The sequence below is a fragment of the Nansenia antarctica genome, assembly GCF_963989245.1.
Source record: "Nansenia antarctica genome assembly, chromosome: 12".
Classification (NCBI taxonomy): domain Eukaryota; kingdom Metazoa; phylum Chordata; class Actinopteri; order Argentiniformes; family Microstomatidae; genus Nansenia; species Nansenia antarctica.
Window position 1 is genome coordinate 1,228,486 of NC_137682.1, and position 15,830 is coordinate 1,244,315.

The 15,830-nt window shown below is 46.7% G+C and overlaps 1 protein-coding gene across 1 annotated transcript in view; it reads left to right on the forward strand.

The window, feature by feature from the left end:
• sh3tc1 (SH3 domain and tetratricopeptide repeats 1) overlaps window positions 1-15,523 on the forward strand; it is a gene marked incomplete at both ends in the record, with an annotated part of 18,865 nt that extends 3,342 nt beyond the window's left edge. The window contains 15 exons of the mRNA XM_080543113.1: window positions 868-998; window positions 3,399-3,504; window positions 3,811-3,954; window positions 4,552-4,750; window positions 4,878-4,954; window positions 6,142-6,337; window positions 6,541-6,671; window positions 7,063-7,104; window positions 7,285-9,057; window positions 11,321-11,501; window positions 12,347-12,497; window positions 13,343-13,465; window positions 13,713-13,863; window positions 14,685-14,881; window positions 15,233-15,523. Of these exons, the coding sequence (XP_080399239.1) occupies window positions 868-998; window positions 3,399-3,504; window positions 3,811-3,954; window positions 4,552-4,750; window positions 4,878-4,954; window positions 6,142-6,337; window positions 6,541-6,671; window positions 7,063-7,104; window positions 7,285-9,057; window positions 11,321-11,501; window positions 12,347-12,497; window positions 13,343-13,465; window positions 13,713-13,863; window positions 14,685-14,881; window positions 15,233-15,523 (3,893 nt within the window). The remainder of the gene's footprint in view (window positions 1-867; window positions 999-3,398; window positions 3,505-3,810; window positions 3,955-4,551; window positions 4,751-4,877; window positions 4,955-6,141; window positions 6,338-6,540; window positions 6,672-7,062; window positions 7,105-7,284; window positions 9,058-11,320; window positions 11,502-12,346; window positions 12,498-13,342; window positions 13,466-13,712; window positions 13,864-14,684; window positions 14,882-15,232) is intronic.
• Between the last annotated feature and the right edge of the window lie 307 nt (window positions 15,524-15,830).

The following is a 15,830-nucleotide window of genomic DNA, read 5'->3' on the forward strand; positions in this document are numbered from 1 at the left end:
TCTCTACTGTCCTTCAAACATTAACTAGACTGGAATGGCCAGTACTCAGCTAGTCAACTTTAATGGTGATTTAATGTCTCATTGTGGGCTCATTGCAATGCATGGAATGCAATACGCTGATATTGACACCATTCCTCACTCCGTTCCATACATTACAATGAGCCAGTTCACCGATATAGTGTTGGCGTATAGTGTGATGTTAGATCTATGGTGATGTGTGACATTAGAGATGTGTGACATTAGAGATGTGTGGTGATGTGTAACATTAGAGATGTGTGGTGGTGTGGGACATTAGAGATGTGTGGTGATGTGTAACATTAGAGATGTGTGGTGATGTGTAACATTAGAGATGTGTGACATTAGAGATGTGAGGTGATGTGTGACATTAGAGATGTGTGACATTAGAGATGTGTGGTGATGTGTAACATTAGAGATGTGTGGTGATGTGTGACATTAGAGATGTGTGACATTAGAGATGTGTGGTGGTGTGGGACATTAGAGATGTGTGGTGATGTGTAACATTAGAGATGTGTGACATTAGAGATGTGTGGTGATGTGTGACATTAGAGATGTGTGACATTAGAGATGTGTGGTGGTGTGGGACATTAGAGATGTGTGGTGATGTGTAACATTAGAGATGTGTGGTGTTGTGTAACATTAGAGATGTGTGACATTAGAGATGTGTGGTGATGTGTGACATTAGAGATGTGTGACATTAGAGATGTGAGGTGTTGTGTGATGTGTGACATTAGAGATGTGTGGTGATGTGTGACATTAGAGATGTGTGGTGGTGTCATGTGACATTAGAGATGTGTGGTGATGTGTGATGTTAAGAGATGTGTGGTGTTGTGTGACGTTCTGTTCCAGCTCTGCCCATGCTGCTGGCCATGGTGGAGGGCCCTGACAGACTCGCTGCTGACGAGAGTTCACAGGAAGTGCTCCGGGGGAAGTTGCGCGTCCTGGAGGCTGACAGTGCGGAGGTCAGCGCTCTCTTCATGGTAGGAGGAGGACCCCGTTACCTGTACACCTCTACTGCTGTATTCTCTAAAATCATATTTCTGTGATCAACCACGTACTCTCACACCCGTTGAAACACCAAGACACTCTTTGGGGCGGTTTCCTGAACACAAAGTAAGCCTTTCTGTGGTAATTCTCCATTGAAAAAACTTTTTAGGGGCGCTTAGGTGGAGTAGCGGGTTAAGCGTCGACCACGTAACCGCAGGGTCCCCGGTTCGATTACGGTCGCGGACGTATCCTGCATGTCATCCCTCCTCTCTCTCTCTCACGCCCATCCTTCCTGTCAAAATCTCTACTGTATCTGTCAATAAAAAGAAAAATTGTGAGTGGGACTGCCCCAGAAAAAATAAATAAATAATACTTTTTAGTCTAATTTTTATTTTAATTTTGCCATTTAGCAGACGCTTTTAATCCAAAGCGATTTACAATTACGAATTACAGGGACATTCCCCCTGGAGTAACTGAGGGCTAAGTGCCTTACTCAAGGGCACACTAGTAGTGGTGTGGTTTCAGGCGGGATTTGAACTCACAACCTTCCGATCACAAGTCCAACTCACTATCCACTAGACCACCACTGGTCTAGGACCAGGAAACCTGCCATTTTCTAGATGGCCATTAGCTTCTCCGCCAAGGGAGTTCACCATCCTGGGCCAGTAGCTAGGGCAGTTGGTTGGCAATCGGAAGGTCGTGAGTCGTCAATCCCTGCGTAGGGCAAGCTACTCTACCCCACCATTCGCTACAACGTGTCCTCGTTCTGGCACCGCACGCACGCCCCACCATGTCAACACACCTTATCAGACCTCTCTGTGGTGTTATTGTACACGTGCAGAGCTACAGGAAACAAATGTTCTGGTTCTTTATCAGCCATTTTATCACCAGTCTTGCGTTTGACGTGCTCAGTCCGTGAAAGACCTCTTGGTTTGGTTATCAGGTGTTTTAGCGGTTATCAAATGATCTTATTCTTAGATTGCACAACCTTGAATCAAACCGAGACGCGAGGTGAAGTCATTGGAGTTGTATACACACGACAGGGCCTGACACACAAACCATGTTATGCTGCTGGCTCTGCACTGGTAACTGACCTGTCCAATACCGCAGAACGCTGCAAAGGGCAGATGAGAGGATCAACCACTGGCGGACTCAGGGGGAGTGACCGCCCCTCCTGGTGACCCACGGTTGAAAAACGTCTCTCTTAAGTGCCCTTTTGAGTGGCAAAAATGCCCTTTTGAGTGGCGAAAATGCCCTTTTGAGTGGCGAAAATGAGAGGACGTGCCCTATTGGGGCCCCTCCAAAAGGTCTAAACTTGACCATGTGCCCCCACAGTTGAAAAACGTCGCACTAAAGTGCCCTTTTGAGTGGCAAAATTAGAGGATGTGCCCTATTGGCTGCCCTTCCAAGTAGGTGCCCTTTTTTTCTTTTCGCCCCCCCTGCCCTTCAAACAGCCTGAGTCCACCACTGGGATCAACGGATGTCAGCTTCCCTCCATTTAGGACACTTACCGTGACTGGTGTGTCAGAAAGGCCCTCAGGATTATCAAGGACCCCCGCCACCCCAACCAGACACTGTTCGAGGTCCTGCAGTGGGGGAAATGCTAGCCTTGGGGCTAAAACCCAGAAGATGTCAAACAGCTGTTTCCCTCAAGCAATCAGGCTCCTGCAGAAATGCACTGGAAGAAAACACCAAAATTGTTTTTTTTTAAAATACTACTCACTACAAAAATAATATAGATCTGTAAAGGATTCGAGGCACAGAGGGAGGTCGACACAGAGAAACAGGCTGGGCGTTGCCCGTTTATTTACCTCTACGTGGGTGTGCTGGCAGATTCTGAGATAATCAAAAAGTATTTTCAAATAATAATAATGACAGTTATTACCTCCGACAGAGGCAACGCCTCGTTCACTCACCTGGGGAACAAACACACACAGGTTAAAAACACCATCTGGGATGATGAGTCTGATTGAGGACACCTGCGTCAATCAGCTCCACCATCCCCACCACACTCCACCACAGTCTGGCTCCACCTGCAGGCCAGAATGCGCCATGTTCCCCACAATATCATAATATGACTACCTGCACACTACCTGATTACTTGAACACTAACTGACTACTACTTGACTACCTGTACTGTATCTGTTGTAGTACGACTATCATCACTTAATCACTTTATTACTTTATTCTACTTTATTATTACTGACATTACTTATTTTACCTTATTCTGTTAATGTGATTTTGTATCGTGCTGCAATGCCAATGTTGAAGAACCTGAGCCAGAAGAATGTTACTCTTGTGTACCTGTACATTGGATGTAATAAAAGTTGTTCTGATTGTGATTGTGATATCTATCTATCTATCTATCTCTGCTCTGCTCTCCTGCACTGTAGGAACTCTCGGCTCGCTTGGTCTCCATCAACAGTGAAGAAAACATCATATTCGTCACATTTAAAACATTCGAGGAAATATGGAAGTTCACCACCTATTTCACAATGGGTATGTTGTTTATCATAAAGGCACAAACAAATAAGAGGAGACAATGATTGTTGTGAATAATCTCATTTAGGCAGGTTTCTTGAACACAGAGGGTTAGGGTTAGGGCTAATCCTAGACTAAAACGCATCCTCAATAGTCCAGTTCTAGGATTAATCTATGCCTGGAAAAAATGCCAAAATGTAACAGTACTAACTGTTAACCAGGCGGGGGTCAATTAAGAACACATTCTTATTTACAATTACAGCTTAAATATATACATATTTAAAGTAAAGAGTTAATGTTGACATTCGGACCTGTGCTTGCAAGGCTTCCTGGGTCAGTGTATGGAGAACCTGCTGCTGGACCAGGGGTTCTGGCTCAGCTCGCTGGACCAGGAGGACGTGGGCATAGAGATCTCCATCCAGGAGGGCACCCTCAACCTCATGTACATCGGCATCCTCATGCAAGAGGGTAGGTGACAACAGCACAGCTGCTCTCCCATCCACTCCAGCGGAGGCTGGTGGAGGCTGGTGGAGGTAGAAATTGGAGGATTTTCGTCCCGTTCTCCGATGTCTACCTCCACCAGCCTCCCCTAATTTACTCATACAGACATTTTCTTCTATTTTGATGAACCAACCTGAAGAGAAAGTCTTCTGAACATGAAGTATGAAGCTATGAAGTTAAATGTGTTATTCTAAGTATGTACGGGTTAGGGTTACGTTATCAGGGCTCTCAAGTCTCACGCATTGGGCGTGAGACACACGCGGCGTGTGAGCGTGTGAACGGGTTGAAATGCGTGTGTCTCACGCCCAATGCGTGAGACTTGAGAGCCCTGCGTTATGAATGTACAGGACAAGGTACGGTACGGTACATTATGGGGTCACAAACCCTTGTGTGTGTGGTGGAGGAGATCTGGAATCATCCTCTCAGGACGAGGTAGTCCTGCCTGAGACATCTAAACTCGTGTCGACCTCAGACCTTGAAGATGTCCTGGTGGCCCACTGGTACACCTGTGTTTGACCCCCATAGACCCTGTTGTAAATACAGTACCACTGTTGACTCCTGCAGGGTCCTTCTTCGCCAGCTGTAGCGCCAACCAGATGTTTGACAGCTCCACCTCCGGCAGTGACCTGTACCTGGAGCAGGGAGACATAGCCCTGTTCGAGCCTCCGTTCCTGGGCTCAGGGTGGACCGTGCTGGCCCTGGGGGACGGAGCCCGGGGGACCAAGGCCAAACCTGCCCTGGAGCCTGTGATCCCCTTCCATCAGTGAGCGAATACAACCATCTCTGTCTGTACTGCTGTAATCTTCATTGTGCAAATGTAAACCTACTCATTTTGAGGCATGAGAATAATAGAACACTTTGACATGGTTTGTTTCCTTTTATCCCTGCAGATGGTTTCTAAAATCATGTGCGGAGAACATCTTAGTTGGTAGTGGCAAGCCAGCATGTGCCTTTCCCTACCAGTTTGGTAAGCAGAGCTTTGTTTTGGAATGAATGGAACTTTTAGTAAGCCCCAGGGCAACATTGTATTCCACAAAAACACATTCTTAGGCAGGGAAACAATGTTAATGTCCTCTCCTCAACTTACAACTTATTCAAAATGCTGCTGCAAGAGTCCTGACTAAAACTAGGAAGTTTGATCACATTTCTCCCATTCTTAGATCATTACAATGTCTACAAATCTCTGAATTTGTGACAACTGGGTCTGGTTAAAAAGTCTGCAAGTCTGGCAACATCATTTTTCAGTTTTTTTCCAGATTATGAAAGGGTAGATTGTAAGCTTTCAAATGATGTGTCATACATTGAAATCCGACACAAGTTGAAGTCATGCATATTTGAATGTTGATACCCCCCAAGATACCAAGCCGAGATATCCTCCCTCAAAGTATTTTCAGCCTTTTTTCACAGGTAGGTAACGGATGGGAACAATAGCTGGATAACTCCACCCCCAACCACCCCCTCAAGACAACCACTCCTCCATTACACCACCTGTCATTATCTACCTGTCATCTGTCAGTGGGGTTGTCAGCTAGAAGCTTAGAATCTACCCTTTCATAATCTGGAAAAAACTGCAAAAATGATGTTGCCAGACTTTCAGACTTTTTAACCAGACCCAGTCACATATGCTGAAGACTTTTCTGTTCTATTCAGATTTTAATTAATTTAGTGTATTTTAAAGAGTTAGGATAGGCTTTTTTAACTGATTGATTTGTTTTTTTCTTTGATTGATTTTAAACCTGAATATGTTAAACTGTTACTGTAACTTATTCTTAATTCGTTTGTTCAGCTTTGTTGACCCATTTTTTTTTTCTTCACTTTTTAATTGTTATTTTATCTCATGTTTTATGTAAAGCACTATGAGTCGATTAATTAATGAACTACATTAATTTGTATGAAGATGTGCTATATGTAGCCAGTGGAATATGCTACTTCATAAATATAATTCAGATATTAATAATAATATCCTATAATTATATTTCAATTGAAAAATCCAAATAGGCTAGGAAAAACAACTCGCGACCCGGATGTTATAGGTGTGCTGTGGAATTAGGTAACCAGTGGCTGCTGGGTATTGTAGTTTTAACCATGGGTTACATATACAAATACATCTGCCTGCCTGTGTGTCCCGCCCCCTCCCCCCCCCCCCCCCCCCAGCCACGGGCTCCTGCATGGCCACTGCAGAGTACGATGCAGAGGGTCCAGACGAACTCAGCCTGGAGCCTGGGGACCGCATCATCATCGTGGGACGGCTGGTGTCCTGCTTTGATTGGTTCACAGGGAGGCTGGAGGGGACAGGAGAGGTGGGCCTGGTCAAGACCAGCCTGGTGAAACCTGATGATACCATTTGTGAGTAAGTGTGCTGTCGTCTATCTGCATAGACTGAACCAAACCATGATGTTTCATCATCGTTACTACTCATTAGAAGTTTATTACATCCAAATCAAGTTATACATACTCACAAATGCAAATAGTCCTCCATGTTTGTTTTTTTAGGTTTGACTTTGCCACTATCTCTCAAAATAGTATCTGTTTTGTTTTATTAAACCTTTTCAGGGCATGTGACATCTTTCTGGACAAAGAGGAGAGATGTTTTTTCAACCTGAGAGAAGAGCAGATGAGAGAGGAGACTATCGCCTTGCTGAAGAAGACTTCCCAAAACGATGTTGGCTCTGTCTACAAACTTGGTATGACACAAATGCTTGCTTGCTTGGTGGCCTGGGGTGGTCCAGTGGTCCAGCACCACAGTCTACAGTGCACACATATGCCCATGTCGGCATGGGTTAGAATCCGGCCCATGCCCTGCTGACATGCCCTCTCTCCTTACTTTCCTGTCTGTCTTCACTGTATCTGTCCAATAAAATTGAAAATATATGAGTGGGACTGCCCCACACAAAAAAAAGCTTAAAAGAAAAGAGACAATTTAATAAAAAAGAAAAAAAAAGAAAACACACAAATGCTTGGAGGCCTTTCCTGGTGAGCTTGTTGTTATTTCCAGCTTGGTGTTTTGGTATTGATTTATGTATCTATCCATCTTGTTATTAATCCATGATTTATCCATGATCTTGCTATCAACAGATCTAATCGATCGACAGGATTCTTCAAAGGAACCAACTCAAAGTAGGATGTATTGCTGTATCTATCTACACACATTGTCTTTACTTTTCATGGGGTTAGCCATCAGTAGGGATTGACATTTCTGGAAAAACTATTGAGACATACTGTCATAATGATTCACTCATCATCTCTGTGTCTCATTCCCGACATGGTAATTATTAACCCTCATCTGATCATTGGCAGATGGCTTCCCTGGCAGCAGTGTGGACGCTCAACAACAACAAGCAGAACTGAAGAGGAAGATAGAGGAGATTCTAAGTGAGGGACAGGGGAATGTCACCTCCAACTGCATGCTGGGAGACCCAGACGACCCAGACGACCCAGACCCCCCTGTGGTCGCCTCACCTGAGCCCCCCCGCTTCCCCGTGCACCTGGTAGAGGAAGGCTCCAGCCACGACAGCTTCCTGCCTCTCCTCTCCTTCCTGGACGGCAGCGAGTACAAGCCAGAGTTTGGCGCCCTCTACAGGTTTACTCCGGAACTCCTCCTCTCCTCCTTCGACGGTCACACGGACGATGACGACGGCGAGCTGGTCGTGTCCTACCTGGGCGTCGCCAGGGAGACGGCGAGGAAGAAGAGACTCCATTGGTCCCAGAGCCGCCTGTGTTTCCTGCTGGGCAAGCTGTGCGCCGGGCGGTCTAAGTTTTCCCAGGCCAGGGTCTACTACGAGGAGGCCCTTACAGTCCCCAAGGACCGCTTCACAGACATGCTGCTGCTGGCTAGCGTCTACGCTAACCTGGCGGTGATCTATCTCATGCAGAAGAACATGGAGAAGTACTTTGCCCTGTCCGAGCGTATCGCCGCTCTCCTCATGGGCCTCCCCGACTGTGTGTCCAGCGTGGAGAACGACCCCGAGGTCCTCAAATACATCTTGAAGAAGGCCGTCCTGGCCCGCAACAAGATGGCTGAAGCCCGCGCCTGTTTCCTATTGGCTAAGCACCACTGGAGGCGGGGCGAGAGTGCCGGCAGCGCCGTGCCGTTCGTGGAGAGGCTGCTGGATCTCTCGGAGGCGGAGCCCCCGGGGACCCGTAGCGTCACGCCCAGCCACGGCTTCCTCTGCCTGGGGAAGCTCTACAGCAAGCTCCACCTACCTCACCTCAGCGTCAGCGCGGCCAGGAGGGCCTCGCTACACCCCTCCGCTAGGCTAGCCGACTGCCTGAGTGGCGTGGGGCTCGTGCTGGAGAACACCGCCAGACTCTACGGGATGCGGAAGCAACAAGAGGTCTCCGTCCCGGCTCAAGCCGCGCCGTATCTGCACCGAGCCCTCTCGTTCACCGGGGGGGAAGTAGGAGGAGGAGGCGGCAACCATACTCTGACCCAGGCCCTCACGCTCTGCCTGTCTCAGCTGTTTCAGAAGCACGGCATGCTCGGACGGGCCGTACGCTCCATGCACACCCTCGTAGACCGCCTTAGGCCTTCATCATCATCGTCCTCCTCTCCATCATCCTCTCAAATCAGTTTACCCGAACGCAACAACGCCCTCGTGTGGTTGGCCTGGCTCCACATCTGTAACGACCAGGCCGGCGTGGCGTTGGACATCCTGGACGCGGTGTTGGCCTCCATGCCCGAGCACTGCACCACGCCGCAGGAGGGCCTGTTCCTTAACATGCGGGGCGTGGCCCTGCGCCGCGGTGCCGGCGACCTCCGGAGGGCAGCGGAGAGCTACCAGGCGGCCATGGACGTGTGCGAGGAGTTCGAGGACCGGCCCAACTGGGCGGTGGCGATGGCTAACCTGGGGCTGCTGTGTCTGAAGGCCGGGGCTAAAGGGCTGGCGGAGACCCACCTGACCGGGGCGGTGGAGCTGTTCTCTGAGCTGCAGGGAGAGGGCCACGAGGTGGCCTTCATCACCGTGCTGCTGGAGCTGGGCCAGCACTACCTGGACCAGGGGCGGCGGGAGAGAGGCAAGATCTACTACGAATGGGCCCTACTGATGGCGATCAAATCCAACCATTCAGACAGTAAGTGAAGTGTTTGTTCCCTTGCTAGTACATTTTTTACATTTTTAAATTTTTGGCATTTAGCAGACTTGCAAGCCTTATTCCAAAGCGACTTACAATCGATACGTTTGACTAAGCAAGTGAATCATCAATCCACCAGTCGTAGCAGGAAGAGTAATCTAGCTCAGGCCAGGGGCCATTGGTAGTCTCAGTGATAGAAGGAAAACTTTTTTTTAAATGAATGAATGAATGAATGAATGAATGAATGAATGAATGAAAGTTTAATGAATGAAAGTTTAATGACCACACGACCTAGGTCGGTGGAATTTGTTGTCGGTACAGCTCAAAAGCAGTGTCAAAAAACATACACACATTGTACATTACATGAACACACATAACCACAAGACAAGACAGAACATATTTACAATTTACAATTTATACAGTGCAGTGAGTCAGGTGTTGAGAGTCCTTATGGCAGAGGGGAAAAAACTGTTTTTGAATCACCCTAATATATATAGACACTGGAGAACAGAGAGACAGTACAAGGGGGGCAGTAGAAGTCATAGGGGGACACAGTAAAGGGGAAAGCGGGTGTCTCAGGAGACGCAGTGCTGGGGGGTAGTAGATGTCTCAGGAGACACAGTGCTGGGGGGTAGTAGATGTCTCAGGAGACACAGTGCTGGGGGGTAGTAGATGTCTCAGGAGACACAGTGCTGGGGGGTAGTAGATGTCTCAGGAGACACAGTGCTGGGGGGTAGTAGATGTCTCAGGAGACACAGTGCAGGGGGGTAGTAGATGTCTCAGGAGACGCAGTGCTGGGGGGTAGTAGATGTCTCAGGAGACGCAGTGCTGGGGGGTAGTGGATGTCTCAGGAGGAGCAGTTAAGGTGTAACCTGAAGAGATAAGTGATAGAAGAAAACCCTTTTTTTAAATATATATATATATATACGTATATAGACACTGGAGAACAGAGAGACAGTACAAGGGGGGCAGTAGAAGTCATAGGGGACACAGTAGAGGGGAAAAGCGGGTGTCTCAGGAGACGCAGTGCTGGGGGGGGTAGTGGATGTCTCAGGAGGAGCAGTTAAGGTGTAACCTGAAGAGATGTGTAACAGTTAATAGTTAATAACGCAATAATAGTTTTATAGTGTTATTGATTTTGTCACACTTCACATTGTTGCCGCTAGACCTGTGTAGTAACTCTGTGATTACTCTACTTACAACACTGACATTTAACATTATTTTATTGTTTAACATAGCTCATTAGTGATTGCTTTGTATTTGCATATGGGAATAAAGCATATCATGCCATAACCAAATGATTATGTAATAACACTTACAAAGTTGTTACAATGACAATACACAGGTATAAAAAGGCAACTTAAGTGTTGATTGATTTTTGATTGAATTGTAATTTGTTGATTGTTTAAGATGAATATGTGTTCAGTGGCTTTTGTTCAGCTTATTTAGGCTCAGAGATGTTTCAGATGTTTTGTTCCAATAGCTGACAGGGTCAGTGGTCTGCATCTACAGAGAGAGACAGAGTTGTATTGGATAGAGAGAGTGGAGGAGAAAGACAGGAAAGGAAGGAGCAGAGAGTATGCACTGTAGCCCCTGGTGCTAGACCACACAAACTATCCATGCCAGGCCACACAAACTATCCTCCCCCTTCAACTCGTACCACCACCCAGCTGAAACAACCATCTGTGGTATGAGAGAAACACAGTCCTCTCATGCCTGTGATTATGAAATGGAAACTGTATCTTTCATGTTTGCATTTTTTTCCTATTCAAGTGACGTGACAAATATAGAATGGAAACAATGTGCTTTATCCTGCTTTACACACACACACACACACACACACACACACACTCACACACACCACACTCACACTCACACTCACACACACACTCACACTCACACACACCACACACACTCACACTCACACTCATACTCACACTCACACTCACACACACCACACTCACACTCACCACACTCACACTCACACTCACACACACCACACACTCACACTCACACTCACACTCACACTCACACACACTCACACTCACACTCACCACACTCACACTCACACACACCACACTCACACTCACACTCACACTCACACTCACACTCACACTCACACACACACTCACACTCACACTCACACTCACACACACACACACACACACACACACCACACACACACACACACCCACACACACACCCACACACACACACACAGAAACATGTTAACCTGACTCCATCTTGTCTCTGTCTGCCCCAGGCCAGCTGAGCGCCACCAGGCGTCTGGTCCACCTGTACCGGGCCGTGTGTCCAGACGAGGCCCAGTGCATCATCTACAACCAGCACCTGCTGCTGCTGCTGGGCGGCCTGGGGGACCGCGGCCAGGAGGGGGAGGTGCTGCAGACCATCAGCCAGCTGTACCTCAGCCTGGGCACACAGAGGTCAGAGGTCACCCTAACCCTAACCCTAACCCTAACCCGGGGTCAGAGATCACCCTAACCCTAACCCTAACCCGGGGTCAGAGGGCCAAGCTCAGGAGAATAAGAGCCCTGTTTGAATAACCTTAACATATAACTGGTAAAGTAACTCAGTAGGCTGCAATGCAATGAACGCTGACCTCCAGGACTCCAGAACTCCCTTCTCAATTCGGTTGTTAAGTCTGACGTCAAACGTGACGTTTAGCAATTTCCGGGTCCAAACCAGAAATTCCCTCCACCAGAGTACCAGTGTACTAAAGCACCAGAGTACCAGTGTACTAAAGCACCAGAGTACCAGTGTACTAAAGCACCAGAGTACCAGTGTACTACAGCGGTAGAATGACAGTTCAATCGTTTTTTAGACTGGGATCTATTCATACAACAAGGGACACAGCAGCACTTTCCTGTTTTCCCCATATTGTCAGCGTCTTTGAGCCTCGAAAAAGCGCTATACAAATATAATTAATTATTATTATTACTGAGGCATTTCGAAGACAGCGCCTCAGCCAACGTTGGACCCGGAAACACGTCACGACTTAACAACCAAATTGGCAACACCAGACTAACGGGGACACACGTGGTTTCCCACAACTGGCGAACGTGATTCAAGTGTCAAACCCCCAATAATTTCAGAGCCTTTTCTACACATTTAGTGTAACCACACATGTAACCACAGGGTCAGTGGAAAGCTTGCCCTCGGCTAGTCCCATCATGTTAGATCAGTGATTACTGGGGTAGGGGGATGGATGTGTTCATCCATTCATTTAGGTTTATGTTGATGTTTATGTTTTGTGTGTTTGTGTATGTAGGGCGTACCGGTCAGCCCTGGACTACACCAAACAGAGCCTGGGGATCTTCATCGACATGGGCCAGCGGGAGAAGGAGGCGTACGCGTGGCTGCAGGCCGGCAAGATCTACCACATGCTGGGCCAGAACGAGCTGGTCGACCTCTACATCCAGGTCAGACTCCAGCTCACCAGCTTACCTGCCCATCTAAGTCGTGACGTTAGAATTATAAGGTTCTATCTCCATTTTTGTCAAAATGTAGTTTTTTACATACTCTGATCCATTAGGTGTTTATTAATGCCTGTGTGGTGTTATTTTTTAAATGTTGAAATGTTTGAGTTAGTAATTCATAAAATACAAAGGTTCCATCTCACCAAACATAATGGAATGTAAAGACTTTGACGCTCAATATCTCTGAACTGCCCTAAACGGAGATAGAACCTTATAATTCTAAACTCACGATTAGTGCCAAATTGACATTCAATACGGATACTCATATAACGGATTCAACTTTGCTAGCTAGCAGGTTGTCATGATCCTCTGCTCCTCTGATTTTGAAAGCTATCACAGTTCATTATCAACCCACACTGGTTGTCTATCTATGGTAGGGTTAGGGTTAGTCAGTTCAGCTGTGAATGAAGGGTATTGACTCCAGTGGAGGCTGGTGGAGGAAGAAATCGGAGGACAGGCTCGTTGTAATGTGTGGAACGAAATGGAAAAAAAACAAAACATGTGTGATACCATTCCTCATCATTTTTTTTGTTAGTTATTTTTTTGCTGATTGGGGCAGTCCCACTCATATTTTTCATTTTATTGACAGATACAGTAGAGATTTTTTAGACAGGAAGGATGGGTGAGAGAGAGAGGAGGGATGACATGCAGGATATGTCCCCGGCTGGAATCGAACCGGGGACCCTGCGGTTACATGGTCAACGCTTAACCCACTACGCCACCTAAGCGCCACCCTCCAGCCCCTGACTGACTCCTATTCCTCCTCCTCCTCCTCCTCTGCTCCTCAGGTGGCTCAGGACGTCGGCCTCAACACTGGAGACACACACTTCATACTGCAGCTGCTGGAGGCGGCGGGGGACGTGTTCTTCAACGGCGTCACGGAGAGAGAGAAGGCAGTGTGCTTCTACAGGGTGGGACTGTGTGTGTGTGTGTGTGTATATGTACATGAGTGTGCTTACAACAATGAGTGTGTATGTGTGTGTGTGTGTGTGTGTGTATGTGTGTGTGTGTGTGTATATGTACATGAGTGTACTTACAACAATGAGTGTGTGTGTGTGTGTGTGTGTGTGTGTGTGTGTGTGTGTGTGAGTGTGTGTGTGTGTGTGTGTGTGTATATGTACATGAGTGTGCTTACAACAACGTGTGTGTATGTTGCAGGACCGAGCTCTGCCCATCGCTGTGAAGACCAGCAGTACTGAGGTCAGACTGAGGTTGTCCAACAAGCTGGTGGATCTGCTGCTGCAGCTGAAGCAGTACGGGGAGGCGGTGGAGTTCGCTCAGGCGGCCCTGGACATCAGTGTTACTCTGGGTAGGACACACACACACACACACACACACACACACACACACACACAGGGAAGACTCATGACAACTCTCACTTGACATTATCTAGGCCAGGCCACTAGGTGTCAGACAGAACCATAACTACAGACTGATCAGCTCTATGGCCAAACTATCCTGTCGTTTGTTCAGACAAATCGTGAGTTTAGAATGAGAAGGTTCTATCTCCGTTTAGAATGATAAGGTTCTATCTCCGTTTAGAATGATAAGGTTCTATCTCCGTTTAGAATGATACGGTTCTATCTCCGTTTAGAATGATAAGGTTCTATCTCCGTTTAGGGCAGTTCAGAGATATTGAGCGTCAAAGTTTTTACATTCCATTATGTTTTGTGAGATGGAACCTTTGTATTTTATTAATTACTAACTCAAAAATGTAAACATTTTAAAAATAACACCACACAGGCATTAATAAACACCTAATGGATCAGATTATGTAAAAAACTTAATTTTGACAAAAATTGAGATAGAACCTTATAATTCTAACGTCACGAAATGTCCACTCAACTCCTGATTTTGCTCAAATATAGTAGGGTAAACATATATATATATATATATATATATATATATATAATATAGTAGGATAAACATATATATATATAATATAGTAGGGTAAACATTTATATATATATATATTTATATATATACGTATGTATAATATATAGGGTAAACACTTCCTTACCTGATCATTCTTTTGTGGTCTCTATCTGGTTAAAGCTGTGTTCCAGCTAAGTACAGCTAATAACTCTAGACATCGGGCATGTTTTGTTTTTCTTTTGTTTCTTCCTTTAGGAGATCATCTGAACGAGAGAGTGGCCTACCACAGGCTGGCCACCCTGTACCACTGCCTGGGGCAGTTTGAGCTGGCGGAACACTACTACCTGAAGACCCTGTCCCTCTGCCCCACGCCCCTGCAGTTCGACGAGGAGACCCTGTACTACGTCAGGGTCTATCAGACACTGGGGGACATCATCTTCTATGATCTGAAGGTAAAAGGCTCAAACTAAAGCTATTTACAAGTTGACTTCGTGGATTTTATTTTTGTTATTTTAACACATAGAATAGAATATTCTTGCATTCTTCTGGTGAAACTCCTTGTTGAGTTTCACTTACAGCCGTTGAAATAGGAATTTACCACCAAACCTTTGGAAGTCATGTAAATATGGGGGTTAAGCTAGAGCCAATCCCATGTTATCTTGTGATTCCTCAGCTACATATAAAAAACGGACTAACGTTGTTTGTTTTCACGAACCAAAACAGCTTTAATGGTCCTTCAAAGAGGAGTTCTTCTAACTTCAACTCTGACCTCTAACCTCTAACCTTTGACCTTTGACCTATAGGACCCGTTCGACGCAGCAGGGTACTACCACCTGGCCTTGGCCGCGGCCATGGACCTGGGCAACAAGAAGTCCCAGCTGCAGCTCTGTACCCGATTGGCTACTATCTACCACAACTTCCTGGTTGACCGCGAGCTCTCTCTCTTCTTCTACCAGAAGGCCCGGGCCTTCGCCGCCGATCTCAACGTCCGTCGGATCAACCTGGCGCCGGACCAGCACTACCGCAGCACCTCACAGTACCACAGTACCAAGGCCAACGGACGCGAGGCCAAAACTAAACAACCAACATCCTAAGTCAGTGTTCCTCAACACTGGCGGACTCAGGGTGCCCCCACGATTGAAAAACGTCTCTCTTAAGTGCCCTTTTGAGTGGCAAAAATGAGAGGACGTGCCCTATTGGTGCCCCTCCAATGGTCTAAACTTGACCATGTGCCTCCACAGTTGAAAAACGTCACACTAAAGTGCCCTTTTGAGTGTCAAAATTAGAGGATGTGCCCTATTGGCTGCCCTTCCAATGGTCTAAACTTGACCATGTGCACTGATGGGGTCCCATGTTGTGCAGTAGGTGCCCTTTTTTTCTTTTCGCCCCCCCTTCCCTTCA